The sequence below is a fragment of the Balaenoptera physalus genome, assembly GCF_965194825.1.
Source record: "Balaenoptera physalus genome assembly, chromosome: 1".
NCBI classification, from domain to species: domain Eukaryota; kingdom Metazoa; phylum Chordata; class Mammalia; order Artiodactyla; family Balaenopteridae; genus Balaenoptera; species Balaenoptera physalus.
In genome coordinates, this window is record NC_138882.1 from 56,947,019 (window position 1) to 56,965,556 (window position 18,538).

Here is an 18,538-nt window from a genome sequence, read left to right on the forward strand (position 1 = left end):
CTCATGGACTGAAAAGGATAAAGGGCACAGATCCCCACATGTCACCAGCTTGCGGGATCTTAGTTCCCTGGCCAGGGACTGAACCCATGCCCTCGGCAGTGAAAACATGGAGTCCTAAGCACTGGACCACCAGGGAATTTCCACCATATCATTGATTATGCATTCTTTTCTCATGGGAAAAAAATGGAAATAAACTGTGAGTCTTAATACAACATCATTCTCTGGAAAGTCCCACCAAGTACACCATTAAAACAAATGGAACATATAATTTTGCACAGTTTCTATGAATAAAATCTCTATTCAAATTTTAACAGTTTACTATTAAAAATGTCTCCTGGCCACCTATTAGTTCACTAGGGCTGCTATAACAAAATACCACAGACTGGGTGGCTTAAAAGACAGACATTTATTGTCTCACAGTTCTGGAGGCTAGAAGCCTGTGATCAAGGCATCAGCAGGGTTGGTTTCTCTTGAGGCTTCCCTCTTTGGCTTGTAGATGACTGCCTTCTTGTTGTGTCCTCACGTGGTCTTTCCAGTGTACATGCCCCTGGTATCTCTGTGTGTCCGAATTTTTTCTTCTTATAAGGACACCAGTCTTATTGGATTACGGCCCACCCTAATGGCCTCATTTTAACTTAATCACCTCTTTAAAGACCCTATCTCCAAATGTCATATTTTGAGGGATGAGGGATTAGGGCTTCAACATACAAATTGGAGCGGGGAGGAATATAATTTAGCCTCTAATATTACCTTTCTGACCTCATTTCTTCTCTCTCTTTCTCTCTCTTTCTCTCTCCCCCTAACATGCTGCTCCAGCATACTGGCTTTTGAGCTTCAAATACTAAGCATTTCCCCTGCTCAGGGTCTTTACACATGCTCTGATAATCCCTGCCTAGAATGATCCTCCCCTGCTGTTCCCTTGGCCCACTTCCTCTTTTATTTCAGATCTCTGCTCAAACATTAGTCTCAGAGATGGTTTTGACCAACTTAATCAAAATAGCATTTCCATCAGTCAACTTTGTTTCACAGAACTTAGCTACTGACTTAAATGTTAACTTATTTTTTTACTAACACATAAAACACATGAGGAAGGAACCTTGTGTAAGTACTCTATCTCCAGAACTCAGTACAGTGGTTGACACATGGTAAGTGTCCGACAAATGCTTGTTGAATGAATGTATATAATTACTGAAGAATAGAGAAAGACTGACCCACTGAACCTCCTACAAATGAGTAATTAATTTATGATTGGATGTTATCTACTAATCATATCTGTCTCAGGAACCAAAAGTTATAAAAAAAGAACCAAGTGAAAATATTTGGTAGGAAAAGTATAATAATTGATAGGATAATAGCAGATGGATGCAGCCATAAAACACATTAGTGAGGTAAGATAGAGAAACTCTACTAGAAGGTAAAAAATAAACAAAGAGAATATAAGTATAAAATTATATACATATATATATATGTAAGAGGTAGAGAGGCTAGAAATAAAAGTACTTAACTGAAATTTCAATTAATTGAAATCTTAGAAGGAAAGAAAAAGGAGGATGTATGTGATGAAACATGCAATGATCAATTTTCCAGAATTAAGGAAAAATAAAATAACTCAGATTGAAAAGGTACATAGATTGGTAAATGAAAGAGATAAGAAAAAAGGATGTATGTTAACAAATTGAAGGATAAAAACCATATGATCATCTCAATAGATGCAGGAAAAGTTTTCGACAAAATTCAATACCCATTTATGATAAAAACCCTCCAGAAAGTAGGCATAGAGGGAACTTATCTCAACATAATAAAGGCCATATATAACAAACCCACAACCAACATCGTTCTCAGTGGTGAAAAACTGAAACCATTTCCACTAAGATCAGGAAAAAGACATGGTTGCCCACTCTCACCACTATTATTCAACATAGTTTTGGAAATTTTAGCCACAGCAATCACAGAAGAAAAAGAAATAAAAGGAATCCAAATTAGAAAAGTAAAACTGTCACTGTTTGCACATGACATGATACTTATACATAGAGAATCCTAAACACACTACCAGAAAACTACTTGAGCTAATAAATGAATTTGGTAAAGTAGCAGGATACAAAATTTATGCACAGAAATCTCTGGCATTCCTATACACCAACAACAAAAGATCGGAGAGAGAAATTAAGGAAACAATACCATTCACCATTACAACAAAAATAATAAAATACCTAGGAATAAACCTACCTAAGGAGTTAAAAGACTTGTACTCAGAAAACTATAAAACACTCATGAAAGAAATCAAAGATGATATAACAGATGGAGAAATATACCACGTCCTTGGATTGGAAGAATCAACATGGTGAAAATGACTATACTACCCAAAGCAATCTACAGATTCAATGCAATCCCTATCAAACTTCCAATGGCATTCTTCACAGAATTAGAACAAAAAATTTTACAATTCGTATGGAAAGACAAAAGACCCCGAATAGCCAAAGCAATCTTCAGAAAGAAAAATGGAATTGGAGGAATCAGGCTCCATGACTTCAAACTAGACCACAAAGCTACAGTAATCAAGACAGTATGGTACTGGCACAAAAACAGAAATATAGATCAATGGAACAGGATAGAAAGCCCAGAGATAAACCCATGCACATATGGTCACCTAATTTACGACAAAGGAGGCAAGAATATACAATGGAGAAAAGACAGCCTCTTCAATAAGTGGTGCTGGGAAAACTGGACAGCTACATGTAAAAGAATGAAATTAGAACACTCCTTAACACCATACACAAAAATAAACTCTAAATGGATTAAAGACCTAAATGTAAGGCCAGACACTATAAAACTCTCAGAGGAAAACGTAGGCAGAACACTGTATGATATACATCACATCAAGATCCTTTTAGACCCACCTCCTAGGCAAATGGAAATAAAAATAAAAATAAAGAAATGGGACCTAATGAAACTTAAAAGCTTTTGCACAGCATAGGAAACCATAAACAAGACGAAAAGACAACCCTCAGAATGGGAGAAAATATTTGCAAATGAAGCAACTGACAAAGGATTAATCTCCAAAATTTACAAGCAGCTCATGCAGCTCAATATCAAAAAAACAAACAACCCAATCCAAAAATGGACAGAAGACCTAAATAGACGTTTCTCCAAAGAAGATATACAGATTGCCAACAAACACATGAAAGAATGCTCAACATCATTAATCATTAGAGAAAGGCAAATCAAAATTACAATGAGATATCATCTCACGCTGGTCAGAATGGCCATCATCAAAAAATCTACAAACAATAAATGCTGGAGAGGGTGTGGAGAAAAGGGAACCCTCCTGCACTGTTGGTGGGAATGTAAATTGATACAGCCACTATGGAGAACACTATGGAGGTTCCTTAAAAAACTAAAAGTAGAACTACCATACGACCCAGCAATCCCATTACTGGGCATATACCCTGAGAAAACCGTAATTCAAAAAGAGTTATGTACCACAATGTTCATTGCAGCTCTATTTACAATAGCAGGACATGGAAGCAACCTAAGTGTCCATCGACAGATGAATGGATAAAGAAGATGTGGCACATATATAGAATGGAATATTACTCAGCCATAAAAAGAAACGAAATTGAGTTATTTGTAGTGAGGTGGGTGGACCTAGAGTCTGTCATACAGAGTGAAGTAAGTCAGAAAGAGAAAAACAAATACTGTATGCTAACACATATATATGGCATCTAAAGAAAAAAAAATGGTTATGAAGAACCTAGGGGCAGGACAGGAATAAAGATGCAGACGTAGAGAATGGACTTGAGGACACAGGGAGGGGGAAGGGTAGGCTGACACAAAGTGAGAGAGTGGCATGGACATATATACACTACCAAATGTAAAATAGATACCTATTGGGAAGCAGCCACATAGCACAGGGAGATCAACTTGGTGCTTTGTGGCCACCTAGAGGGGTGGGATAGGGAGGGTGGGAAGGAGATGCAACAGGGAGGAGATATGGGGATATATGTATATGTATAGCTGATTCACTTTGTTATAAAACAGAAACTAACATACCATTGTAAAGCAATTATACCTTAATAAAGATGTTGAAAAGAAATTACACTGTAAAAAAAAGAAAAAGGAAAAAGGATGTGATCTCAGGTTTAAATATTAAGAGGGTGAGAGATGAAGGTGGGGAATGATGCAAATACAGGCAGTCTTACTCTAAAGCCTGAACCCCATTCACTATGACCTAAATGTCACAGTACACTGATATCACAAGGTTATGAAAAAGGTTATATTAGGCTCAGTAATGAGATATCAAAAATATTAGCTATTATTTGATAATTATTTTATATTTAATCTTCAATTTATGTTGAATATATATATATATATATATATATATATTTTGCATGGTGTGAAGGACTTCATTTATAATCCTTCTAAACAGACAATTTTCCCAGCATGATTTACTGAATAATATTAGCACTGTCTCTAATATTTATATATCTTACTTTTTTTTTCAGTGCTTGCTAAGAATTTGAAAAGCATATTGAAATTTTTGTGAATTATTAGCTAGGGTAATTTGCACTAGTTGCTGCAATATACTTTCACATTTCAATGACTCTTCCTTGTTCTGTGTGAGCTTTGGGAGTGGTTCCCCTGCTACTTTGGGTGGTTCTTTCCCTAACTATCCTCAGGCAGTTTCCTCACATGCTTGCCCTAATCAGTAGTGAGCTGAAGACTTGAGGAAGAAACTCTTCAGATTGTTGGAGCTCTCTCTTTGCATAGCCCTTTCCTCTCTGCAACTCTGCCCTGAAAACGCTAGCCACTGGATTCTCAGCCACTTCTCAGACTCCCGCTTCTCTTTCCTTATCTGAGACCTGGGTCCCCCTCCCTGTAGTGTGGCCTGGGGCTGTTCTTCAGGCAGTAAGCTGGGGCAGTTGTAGGGCTCACCTCACTTTTTTCCCCTTTCTCAGGGATCACTGTTCTGTACTACCTGATATCTAATATCTAAAAGCATTGTTTCATTTAGCGTACCCTTTTTAGTTGTTTCATGTGGAAGGACAAATTTGGTCCACGTTACTCCATATTGTTCAGAAGAAGTTCCTTGGGTGTGTAAATTGGAGTTCATTCTTAAGCAATCTTTTTTTTTTTTCTTTTTTTTTTTTCAGACTGTGTAGAGCATGAGATTGTGTTCCCTAGAAGCAGAGCCTGAGATGGGAATTCTTATGAAAGTGATTTAATGAGGGTTTGCTCTCAGAAGAACAGGAGTGAAGGAAACAGGATAGGGTAGGGGAAGAAAACTAGGCAAGATTGAGGTCTCAACTGGAGACTACTTTCAGTCTAGTCCTCCAGGGAGCCCGGGAGCACCAACTACACTGCAAAGTTGGTCCCAAGGAGGATGGATTTTCATTTACCCTCGTGTCAATCATTAGCCATTGGCTGCCAGGGTGGGACGGGTGGTAGAGGGATAGGAGCAGGTTAGTAAGGTTAACATTCCAATACACAGAAGAACAATTTTCCAGAGCCCCTTGCTCCTAGCTCCAGTATACACAATGGCAATCCTCCAGAGAAGAAAGCAGCTGTCAGCCATTAGCAGCCAACACTCAGCAGCTGGGTGCCAGGTAAACAGAACCTGGGTTGGGCACCATCAGTATCTACAATAGGTGGTAAGCATTTCATGTACTTTGATGTATGAAAATATTTTTATTTTGCCCTCACACTTGACTGATAATTTAACTGGTTTAAAAACTTTAGGCTCAACATAGATTCTTTCAGAACTTTGAAGGCATAGTTTTCTATTAGCATGTAGCTTATAAGACATCTGTCTTAGCTTGGGCTGCCATAACAAATTTCCATTGAGTGGATGGTTTAAACAACAAACATTTATTTTTCACATTTCTGCAGACTGGGAATCCAAGATCAAGGAGCTGGCAGATTTGGTGTTTGATAAGAGCCCAGTTCCTGGTTTGTAGATGGTTGTCTTCTCCTTGTATTCTCACATGGCAGAGAGCAGGGAGAGAGAAGGCAGCAAGCTCCTCTATCTCTTCTTTTTTTTTGTTTTTAATTTATTTATTTGTTTTTATTTTTGGCTGTGTTGGGTCTTCGTTGCTGTGCACGGGCTTTCTCTAGTTGCAGCGAGCGGGGGCTACTCTTCGTTGCGGTGCACGGGCTTCTCGTGGTGGCTTCTCTTGTTGCGGCGCACGGGCTCTAGGCGTGCAGGCTTCAGTAGTTGTGGCATGTGGGCTCAGTAGTTGTGGCTCGCGGGCTCTAAAGTGCAGGCTGAGTAGTTGTGGTGCCCAGGCTTAGTTGCTCTGTGGCATGTGGGATCTTCCTGGACCAGGGCTCGAACCCATGTACCCTGCATTGGCAGGAGGGTTCTTAACCACTGAGCCACCAGGGAAGCCTCTATCTGTAATCTAATTAGCCCCTAGCACTAACCTCGTTCATGCGGGCTCCACCCTCATGACCTCATGATCTCATGATCATTTCCCAAAGGCCCCACCTCTTAATACCATCACACTGGAGGTTAGGATTTCAACATATGAATTTGTGGGTGGGGACACAGGCATTCAGACCATAACAACATGCAGTGTCAATCTGATTCTCACTATTCTTTTTTTTTATTCTGTATTTTTTAATTTTTGGCCACATCGTGTGGTATGTGGGATCTTGCCTGGGAGTGAACCTGTGCCCTGGCCAGGGAGTGAACCTGTGCCCCTGCAATGGAAGTGTGGAGTCTTAACTACTGGACCTCCAGGGAAGTCCCTGATTCTCATTACTCTTAAGTAATAGTTAACTTCCTCTATATTGAAAATAATTTAGTATTTCCTTTTTATCTCTGATGATCTGAAATCTCATTGGCAAAACCATTTTTTTCATATTTTTGCTTGGCATTTGTTGGGTCATTTGATCTTACTGTAAAGTTTTTATTCTGGTCTGGGAAGTTTTCTTCTAACATTTCTTTGTCTATTTTTGCCCTTCAATTATCCTGTATCTAATACTCAAACCTCTGGAAATTTATTTATTTATTTTTATTTCCATGTGTTTTAAAAAATTATTAGACTTCGTTATTTAGAGCAGTTTTAGGTTTACAGACATATTCAGCAGAGTACATACAGCTTCCATATCTCTCCTCCCAGCCAACAGTTTCCCCTACTATTAATGTACTACATTAATGTGCGCTTTTAATTTTATCAGTAGATTATGGATTATGTGGTAGGCAGATTAAAGCCCCAGGAAAGATGTCCCCGTCCTAATCCCTGGAACCTGCCAATTGTTAATGGTACAAGGTAAAAGAGATTTTGCAACTGGAATTTGTTGACTTTAAGATAGGGAGGTTGGGAATTCCCTGGCGGTCCAGTGGTTAGGACTCCATGCTTTCACTGCCAACGCCCCAGTTTGATATCTGGTTGGGGAGCTGAGATCCCACAAGCCTCCCAGCATGCCCCCCCCCACAAAAAAAAAGATAGGGAGGTTAATTTAGGTTGGTTCAATGTGATCACATAGGCCCTTAAAAAGTAGAGGAAGAAGGCAGAAGATTCAGTCAGAGAGATACGGTGTAAGAAGGTCTTGACCCACCTGCTGGGGCTGGTGATGGAGGAAGGGGGCTGTGAGCGAAGGAATGCAGGTGACCCCTAGAAGCTGAGACTTTTCTTAGTAAAGAAAAACCAACATCAGTCCTATGATCACACAGAATTCAATTCTGCCAACAACCTGAATGAGCCTGGCGGCAGAATATTCCCTAGAGTCTCCAGGAAGTAAAGTAGGCCTGCTCACACCTTGATTTCAGTCTTCTGAGATGCAGGCAGGGAAACCAATGAGCCTAAATTCTGTTACTATAAACTCCTAAATTTGTGGTAATTTGTTTTGGCAGCAACAGAAAAATCATACACTGCTATTGGTCCTGCAGTGGATACCAGTACTCAATTAGATTTTCAGCATGGAATTCAGCTTGTAGTTTCTTCAGAGGTATTATCAACATTGGTTACATCTTGGTACCAACCAAGCGTTTGCGAGTTATGTAGTATTACACAGCAAAGGAAGAATGAAGAATGGTATATGATACTCAATTTTAATTTATGATTTGGGTTTAACTGACTCAAAACCATTACATGCTCTTGTATCAGTTCAACTATCATCAGAGATCACCCAGATTTAGCAAACCTCAGCTGTGGAACATAGGGTGGAGTGCTGGGATTTTGGCCAGCAGCTTTACTGCTTTGACCTAATTTTTCTAAACTGAAGATGAGATAATACCAGTTTCTACTATTTCACAATAAATTGATAAGTGCAAATGCAGTTGATGAACTGGTTTAATGGAAGATGCCTAGGGCTCTGTGTGGGAGGACTCAATGAGGGTTGAGAAAAGAAATACCTGCTATATCTGAGTAGTCACATTTAGAATATAAGAATTACCATAGGAACTCAGGAATAAGAGGAAACATATTGGCAGATGGAATATTTTGTTTTACTTGACATCACCTTCAAAGGTTAAGAATAGACTCCCAAACTAACTTCTCTTCCAACCTGATATAAATCTAATTATAATCATTATATCCAAATACTCTTCATCCTTCATTCTAGGTTGTTTACACAAATTCATAATTCAGTGCTACTTTAGCATTCCCCGTTTCTTACAGAATTCAGTGGGTGATAGGAGTGGGTATTGGAGGAGATATCATAGTATGATTTGCCAGCAAGCACATCCTAGTATACTCAGGGTACTAGGCAGAAAGAAATATCACTCATGATCTAGGAAGAGACTTGATGCAAATTACAGTGGATAAGGTACTGTTTTAAACCTTTCTTGATTCTAGCTATACATACGTTCCCAGATCTCTTAGGTATGTGACACTACATGCATGGATGGTCAGATCCCAGGGGCAAATGACTTGCAATGTTATATGCTTCAGTTTCAGTGTGAGGTGTTTTTTCTTTGGCTCTTTAATATTACCTGGTCTCCACCTCATGATGACATCAATTGTTCTGTTTTTGCAGAATGCATTAGACATCATTTTGGTTTACGATCTTTAAGTGGATCTAAACTTACCTAAACATAAACTTATCTAAACATAAAAACAAGTTTATGTTTTTCTAGTCAATGTTGGCTTTTCCCAATCTTTTTTGTTTTTTTTTTTTCAGCTGACTAATCCTATTCAGTAACTTGCATTCACATTCATACAGCTCTGCCTATAATTCTTTATTGTTACAATACTTCTGATTGGCTTAGGCCGTATTTTACAAGTACTTTGACTAAAATTGCTAGCAGTGGGTTGCAAAAGGAAATTAACTTCTTTTAATAGGATGACTGACTAAGGTATTAATGCTGTTAGCTTACCTTCTCTAAAAAGTGCTTGTAATTTTATACAGAAAGACTAGAAGGGCATAAAAGCTAATGATGCAATTCCAGCATTGAAAACAGCGTGGTAGACATTTTCAGAAAAGAGTTGTCCTCAAATTATAAGAAATTAGTTCTCCACAGGTAACTATCTACATCTGGTTTTAATGTATAAATTGGAGCTTTTAATTTTACCAGTGGATTATAGATTATTTTCTGCTAGATGCATTACTATGTTATTGCGTTTCATAAACTTTTCTATTTCTTTCCTTCCATTCACATGGACAGAAAATATTTTTCTCCTTTTTCTTCTCAATTTAGTTGTTCAATAGCATGTTTATTTCACATCCCTTATGTTCTTGTAACAGGGCAACCACATTAAATTAAAAAAAAAAACTTAATAGAAAGCTGTCATTCATTCACAGATTTGGTTAGACAGCATACAGGGCTAACAGGAAGCAAACCCTTCAGGTGAGTCACGCAGATAAAGTTTTTTAGGGAGGATCTTTTTGGGAGATTGGTTACCAAAGGGCAGGGTTAGTTGAAGATGGAAACCACTGGCCATATTTCCCTAAAATATTGTATTTAGATAAGACACCTTAGAAATAGGTCTGGGAAGTTCATTCCTCTTGGTAATTCCATTCCATCTTAACTACATGAGACTTTACTTCAAGAGAAGTCTTTTTGTAGAAGACTGGAATTATTAGGGCTTAGTTTTTATTTCACTTTTACTTTTATTTTTCATTAATGTTCTCTTCTCTTCTCCTGTTAGCTACTTCTCCTGAATTGGCTGACTTCCTGTGTGTGTGTATGTGGGTGTGTGTGTGGGTGTGTGTGTGTTTTGCCATTCTTCCTCTTTTCTCTTCTGCTTTCCCAGAAGATCTTGCCATTAGAAACTAGAAAGGACTGTGTACTTTCAGAATAGTCTTTATACATTTATCTGATATAAAAGGGAAATTCTATTGCATCACATTCCCTCAGCTTCCTTTTGTGAATTCAGATTTTACTGACGATAGGTTCCAAAGAGATACAAATAAGCATTGATAAGTTTTTCCTAGGAGACTTCTCAGCTGGGGTCATATCACTTTCTGTCCCCTGAATAAGATAACTGGAAGGAAGAGGCTATTTTACCTATTTCTCCTATACTCCCTACAATACTAAATCACAGTATTTCTCAAAAGGTAACCTGCATCAGGTTCACCTGGGTGATGATAAGAATGCATATTCATAGGTCCTAGCCCAGAACCATAGATTCAATATCTCTGGAGACAGAGCTCAAGAACCTGAAGTTTTATTTCTGTTATGGGCTGAATTTTCTCCTGTGCCTTAGCCTAAATTTTCAGTCACTGGCTAGATATGCTTACTTGAATGTATTTTCATCCCACGCTCACTTAACACATCCAAAATTAAACCATCCACTGTCCATCTCTAATTCTGTCATGCTGGTATACCTGGAGCCATCATTGGAGTCATTCATCCTCGTGTTCCCTCATTTTTACTTAATCGACTTATTGGCCTTTGTGCCAAGCACTGGGAAAGACAGTGATGAACAAGACAGACATGGGTCATGCCCTCAAGGATCATGAAGATTCTTTTACAGAGAGTAACTTAATCCTGTAGATCCTTTTGTGTTTGTTTGTTTTGTTTTTCAGATACTCCTTTACTTTCCTTGTCTGCACCCTAATCTAGAATCTCATCACTTATTCTTGGACTGCTATAATCCTAATTAGTCTCTTTGCTCCTAATCTCCCAGCTCTTCTCAAAGATTAATCTGCTGAAAACATAATCTTCAAAATATCACTTTCAATATATTTATCCGCACTTAATGGCTTCATTATTTCCAATTGCTTGTAGGCTATTTTTCAAAGTAGAGTCAAGGCTCTTTACAACATGGCCCCCAAATGAATTTTTACTGAATGAACTCTTTTACCACTATCACACAGACATCTGAACTTGATATAAGCATTTTTTACTTATTTATTTTCTGGGCTCATGACTTTAATTACACTTTGACTGACCAAGCCATACTTTTCTCTTCAGGCCTAACTTTCCCTCCCTCAGCATGGCTGGCCCTAAGCACTTGCTCTTACTTCAGTTCCTATGTTGATTCTCTGCTTTACTCATTAAGCACGTGCACCTTGGTAATATTACTCATCTTTCTATGTATTTTTCTAATTCTTCAATTATTCCATAAACTTTCTGAAAGTAGAAGCAATGTTTTATATACTTCTTTATCTCTTCCTTGCCTAGTCCAGGCCTATATGTAATAAATGTTCAATAAATATTCATCAAATTCTTGACATTCATTTATTCATCCATTCTTTCATAAAAAAATTATGGAATGCTCACTGAGAATACTGTCCTCTTTTGCATAGAGCTTAAATTTTAGTTGGAAAGACAGAGTTTAAGCAAATCATTAAGATAAAAATGAGATCAATTGCTTTATTTGTTTGCCAAGAAAAATTTAACAAGCACTTACCATAGGCCAGGAATTGTGTTACGTGCTGAATTCGCTGGGAATACAAAGCTGAACTTGATAGGCTAGTAGAGGAGAATTATACATATAAGCTACTAAAATACAATGTTATAAGTGCAAACAAAATATCCTAGGGGCACAAGTGGGGGCAACTCTTTCTGCCGAGGAGTCAGTAAGGCTTCACATTTTAGATGGGTCTTGAAAGTGAATTTAAACAAAGGGTTGTATAACACAATATTCATAAAAGGAAGGTGGTTCTTGGAAATCTTACATGCCCATTCTTATATCATTATTCTGAGCAGAAACCTGAGCTGGGAACATGAAGGTGAGCAGCTAAGGCATACTTGAGCCTTACGATGGTTCACTGCCAGGTGAATGGCTAGCTACTGTTGCTGGGCCTTCATCTAGGCCCTTCCCTGGCCCTGTCCCCTCAGCATGGACAGCTGTTCCTAGGGAAAGGCCGTCTAGTTGCCCCGATAGTCTTTGATACCCAGAACAGAATTAACTCTGAGATCTTTCCCTCTGAGAATCATAGAATGATAGCATTGTAAAGGATACTGAAAATCACAGTTTAGTTGTTTCTAATTTACATCCCCCAGAATATTAAGGAGTCTCAAAATGGCAAATGAAAATCTGTAATCAACTTTCAATATTTCAAAAAGCCTACCATAAATTCCATCTTCTGGTGGTATTAACTGCCAGGTTTCCTTGTTTTGTGCTGAAAATCATATCAGACTCACGTTAGACGGAGGTTTTAACTGAGCTGTGGTCCGATTAAGCATGATTTGTTTTCCCATTATTATTATGCTTAATTTGGTAAATAACTTTTCAAAACAAGAGATCATGGTCGAACGCATACAATTGGTGACACTTGCTACAATGTTTGCAATTTATAAAGCACTATTCACTGACTTCAATACTGTGGAACGGCTACCAGCAAAGCCCAGAGTCCTTGACTCTCAGTCCAGTGCTTTTTTCAACGGCTCAGAGCTTCTAGATTCTTTCCGCGTGCCCCAGTCTTCAGGGCCTTCAATCCCCGATTCGGAAGTACCTGTCGTGCCCTCGCCACTGGGTCATACTGCCTGCCTCCCAAGCGACAGCTACCGCTCCCGGTTAACATTCAGGAATGCGGCTCACCCTCACGCATGCGTGGTGCAACTGCCCCGCGCCGGCGCCGCTCTTGGCCTGGAGCGGGGACCTTGGGTAACCCGCAAGGGTCGGCGCCCAAGGCGCGCGTGCGCAGTCGCTTTTGGAGCGCTTTCCCCCCTCCCCTTTCCCCAACCCCTTTCGTCACCCCTACCATCCGTTCCTCTCTCCGCAGCCCTTTCACCCACTGAGACGGCCCTACCCTCGGGCACGTCACGAAGGAAACCAGCTCTCGACGAGGGCGGCGGTCGCTACTAGGCCGCCGCCGCCGCCCAGGGCACGTTGTGCTTGTCTGAGCGCCGCCCGGGCCGTGTCTAAAGTTGTATCCCCCGCCGCTCCCGCCCCTTCCGCCGCTCGCGTGCGCGCACGGCCGGCCCACGGAGCGCCCGGGTTGGCTGCGGCGGCGATCGCGGCGGCGGCGGCCTAGAGAGCGGTAGTGGTTCCTGCTCTTGTTTTAATAGTTCCCTCCGCCCCCTCCCGTCGGACGCTGTTGTGTGGTTGCCGTACAAAAATCAACTTTATTGTTCCTCAGCCCCACCTCCCGGCGCGGCGCGCCTACTCAGGATGTACTGAGGCAGAGGGGAGGGAGGCGGCGGCGGGTCGCAGTCGCGGTCCCTCTCCTCCGAGCGCCCGGCCGGAGGGGAGGGAGTCACGATGTCTGGGAGCCGCCAGGCCGGGTCGGGCTCAGCCGGGACCAGCCCTGGCTCCTCTGCGGCCTCCTCGGTGACTTCCGCCTCCTCGTCCTTATCCTCTTCCCCGTCGCCCCCTTCCGTAGCGGCTTCGGCCGCGGCGCTGGGGTCCGGCGGGGCGGCCCAGGCCGCGGGCTCGGGCGGCCTCGGGGGCCCGGTGCGGCCTGTGCTGGTGGCGGCCGCAGTGTCCGGCAGCGGCGGCGGGAGCGGCGGCGGGGCGGTGTCCGCGGGCCTGTCCCGGCTCAGCTGCGCAGCCAGGCCCAGCGCCGGCGTAGGAGGGAGCAGCTCCAGCCTAGGGAGCGGCAGCAGGAAGCGACCTCTGCTTGCCCCCCTGTGCAACGGGCTCATCAACTCCTACGAGGACAAAAGCAACGACTTCGTCTGGTGGGTTGGACGAACAGCCTCCTAGCCCTCTCTGCGTTAGGAGTTTCTGCTCTTGGGGCTGCTGGGGTCCGGGGTGAGGGCGGTCTGTTGGGCGCTGTGGCGGTGTCTGCAGAGGCATTCGAGCGTTTGCAGCGGTTGGTGGGCTGAGGTGGGGGAATGTTGGAGTCCTGAGGCAGGGTGGGAGTACTAAAGAGGTCAGTGGCGGTGGGGAGAAGTGAAGGGAGGTTAGGGAATAGTAAAGAAGGGGAGAGATGAAAGGCCAAATAAATGGCTGTGCATGAAAAGGGAAAGTTGGCCACGGAGGTTGGGCCTTGAATTTTCTGCCTCGCTGGTGAATTAGGTACCCTGTCAGTCCGGATTGCTCGTTGAGGTGAATTAAACTTGTAAAGGGAGAGGATTAAGCTTCCCGGGATGGTGAGGGAGGGAGTTGTGGGTCAGAATTTGCTTATTGAAGCATGGTAGATGATGCTCTAAACATGGGTATGGCTGTTTTAAGAAGTGGTATTTGATGTAAATGTCCATCGTGTGTACGTGTAAATTATCTCCTCCCGCTTCAAAGGCTGGGTCACTTTTAAATCTGTTGAGGCTCCTGTAGTCAAGAAAGTCTGTTGACAAAAACTTCCACCTCTCAGCTGAATGTCTTGAAAGAGGGGGCCACGTTTAAGTATCATCCATGTGTCAGATGTGACTGCACTACACTTGTATTAACACATCAGCGTATACTGGAACTTCGGATTTGAGAAAAGCTAGGAATGAGACGTGTTGTCATCGTAGTTAGCATCTTGAATGCTACGCAGTAGTCCTCAGTTATGACATTTGGCATAGAGGGATTATACATATTAAGTGAACGATGGAGTTGATTGTCTTGCTTGAGAGTGTTTCGATTTTCGCTGGGTTTTGTGTTCAAAATCCAATTCAAATGGTAAGATTGCAAGAAAGGATTTGCTTTTAGCTGAGTGAGAACTGGTAGGATTTTGTGCTTTTCCTCTGGAGGAAATTGTTGATAGACTAGAATACTAGTGATGTAGGAAGTTCGCTTGCACTATCACTATAGGGGAAGTTGATTCACTTCAGGGTTGAAGATGGTCCGAGTTGTTGTCATTAAATATGGTAAGACTAGAAGTTGGGACTGTAGGAAAGTTCTTGATTAGACTTATAGTTTCTAGTTCTTGCAGTAAAAATATCTTTATTCATACTTTTGCTTTTGTCATAAATTATTCTGGATTCAGAATTGATTCATTTTTCACTGAAACTGGGCTATAATTGTAATTGTTATTTATAAATAACTTGAGCAGCTTGTCGTTGGGTATAAGATGTGTTTGTGTTCATAGCCAGTAGAGAATCCCATAAGATAAAGTAGAAGCTAATGAAACAAAGTGAGGGTTTGCACAGTTTGTCTTTTTTAGCCACCATTTGCATTTCACTTTTTAGTAGGTTAAAAGAAAACAAACACGCCAGCATCCATATAGGTACACTAAGATAGTGTAAAAGGTGTGAGAAAGAAGGAAATTAATCATTCATTCAACAGATATTTCTTTGGCACTCACTGTCTGCCGGGCACTGTTTGCACTTCATTATACGGACTATAAGCCATTTTATAGGAAATTGGAGAGGGATGGGAGAGTATAAGCAGCTGGCACTAATTTTTATTTTTTAGGGGTAAGATTATTAAAATTTTTCTTAGTCTGTCAACTAATTTTTAAAAATTAAAATCCAGTCTCTTGAGTCTTAACCATGTTGTTTAGATTTTTCTGCTTTCTTTTATATTCCAAGTGGAAGTGTCCAGTGAGAGTCATGAGTTAAAAATTCTGAATATTTCACTTTCTAAGAATCTCATAGTCCTCTGTTTCTTTTTCTGGTGAGGTTAAATATTCAGAAGAATTCATTAATGGAAATCAGTTTTCCTGATTCTCAAGCTAGATTTGATTTGGCCAAGCATTTGGGGTAGGAAGGTGAGGATTAGGCAAAGCCCAAGGAATCCTTTTCATTTCTAATTGGCTCTGGGTGGTTGGTCTTGTCTGCTTCAAGGTCAAACTGTGAACCAGTCCAAATTATTCTAAGCTTTTACATCTAAATGAGGCTTAAGTTTGAATAATGATAACAATTCCTTATTCGTCACATTTTAAAGATATGTTTATACTTTATGTTTCATTTTATCCTAGAGCAATTCTGTGAAGTTATATAGAACTTCCAACTTTAATATACTACTAATATAATTGTATTCTCATTGAGGTACAGAGAAGTTAAGTAACTTGGTTTCAGATTGGACAGCTCAAGGACAAAATTAAAACTCATATCTCCCAATTCTCAATTTAGTGCTTTCTTTGTATGGAATTAAAAAATTTCATATCTACAAGTTGAAGTACATGTATTTAGCCTCGTGGTTCTTAAATGTGGTAGACTGAAGGGAAACAGCTGTTTCGTAATCACAGGAGATATATGTTTTTATCCTTAACTACTCCCTCACCTTGCCTGTCTGCCTGCCCATATCCCAACAGGACAAAACTGAATTGGAGGCTGGAGTGGGCAGTGTAGTTTGCAGAAGCTCCCTTGGTAATAATGACATGTCCTCTTCCCCTCCTTGAGAATGGTTGATTTAAGGTCAAATGCCTAATTATCAGTAATACATATTGGCCTCTCCTGACTCATATTTGAAAGTAAGTTTATATTTAATTGCAGAATTGATGAACATTTTAGAGATTTATAGTTTTTACTTTAATATTTCTTTCAAACAAAGGATTGAAAGTATCATCAAGTTGCAGATAATTCTAACAGTGTTTTATAGATGGAGAATCTGTAGAACAGTAGAGAGTAGTATATAGCTTGAAGTTGGATAAATCTCTTACATTCAAAGGAAGTCTTTGTTACTTTGATTTTTCAAATTTTTCTTACATGATTCGTTTAAATTATGAGTATAGCCTGTGTTTGGAAGACAACTTCTTTCTTTTATGTTATCACATTACTACTGCCTCTGCATTAACTTTTCCAACCCCCTGAAATAACCTTTTCTACCTCTTCAAGTCCCAGATACTCTCTGAGTTGTAGCAGAAATAAGTATTTTTAGGTAGATCGTAAGCCCCTTGTGGGAAGGTTACTTACCTCTGCCTGATAAAACGTAGGTAGAATCTACATGAAGTCCATCTACCATTTAATAAATTCTCATGTCAAACTATTAAAAATGGACTATCCTGAAGGAGCTCACGATTTAACGTGAAGAGAGACTTTTAATCACATAATTATAGTATCACATCCTGGCATTATTGCTTCTCTTAGTACCATGGCAGATGTTAAATACTCTTCTGAATTCAGATGTTGTCTCACGGTCCTCAACATAGCACTGCAGGCAGCCACTACCTATTAATTACATTTAGCCCTGAAGATGAAATCTGTTGACCATTCTTGCTACTATAACTGTTTTCCAAACTATTAAAAAGTGAAGTAAAATAGCAGATATCATAGAACCTGTCATTATAAAGATAGTTTGATGAAACTTTTGGTTACATATTTATGTACAATGTATAAGTACTTACTGGGTATGAAAAGATAGTTTGATGAAACTTTTGGTTACGTATTTATGTACAATGTATAAGTACTGACTGGGTATGAAGCCTCAGTTTAGTTTAAGGATGGGCTTTTGGCTCAAAGCTCAGTTCGTATAGTTAATAATGGTGGTATCAGTATTTACATCAAGACGTTTTGGCTCAGAGCTCAAGTTCTTAACCACTATATTCCTTTGCCTTTCAGAGGCTGGAGATTTTGTTTAAAATCAGCTTTATTAAGATATAATTTGCATACCATAGCAGTCACCAGTTTTAAGTGTATAGTTCAATGAATTTGACAAATGAATACATCTGTTTTACCACCCTAATCAAGATACAGAACATTTCCATCACACTAGAAAGTTTAGTGTGCTACACCTTTGCACTCTGTCTTCGAACCTCATCTCTGACACCTGGCAACTGGTCATCTGTTTTCTATCAATATAGTTTTGCCTTTTCTAGGATTTTATATTAATGGAGTCATTCAGTATGTAGACTTTTGTGCCTGACTTCTTTTAGTTGGAGTAATGTTTTTGAGATTCAATAATGTTGACTGTCTCACTAATTTTCTAATTGCTGAGTAGTATTCTATTACATGGATATAACGTGATTTCTTTATATACTCATCAGTTAAAAGATATTTGAGTTTCTTTGTTTCTAAAGTTTTCGGTGATTGTAAAGAAAGCTGTTGTAAACATTCACATTCAGGTTTCTATGTCGACCTGTCTTCACATCTCTTGGGTAAATACATAGGAGTGTATTGCTGGGTTGTATTGCCAAGTGTATGTTTAGCATTATAAGAAACTGCAAAACTGTTTTCTAAAGTGACTATCATTTTGCACTTCTACCAGCAATGTATGAGTTTCAGTTCCACATTCTTGCAAACACTTGGCTGTTTTCAGTCTTTCAAATTTCAGTCATTCTAGTAGGCGTGTGTAGTAGTATCTTATTGTCATAATTTGCATGTAAGTCCTAAATATTGTGA

The 18,538-nt window shown here is 40.1% G+C and overlaps 1 protein-coding gene across 5 annotated transcripts in view; it reads left to right on the top strand.

The window, feature by feature from the left end:
• The first annotated feature begins 13,460 nt into the window (after positions 1-13,460).
• Positions 13,461-18,538, top strand: part of COP1 (COP1 E3 ubiquitin ligase) — a 271,776-nt gene continuing 266,698 nt past the window's right edge. For all 5 annotated transcript variants that reach the window (XM_082437791.1, XM_082437795.1, XM_082437794.1 and 2 more), the window contains exon 1: positions 13,461-14,014. In XM_082437791.1, coding sequence (XP_082293917.1) covers positions 13,596-14,014 — 419 coding nt within the window. In that variant the 5' untranslated portion in view covers positions 13,461-13,595. The remainder of the gene's footprint in view (positions 14,015-18,538) is intronic.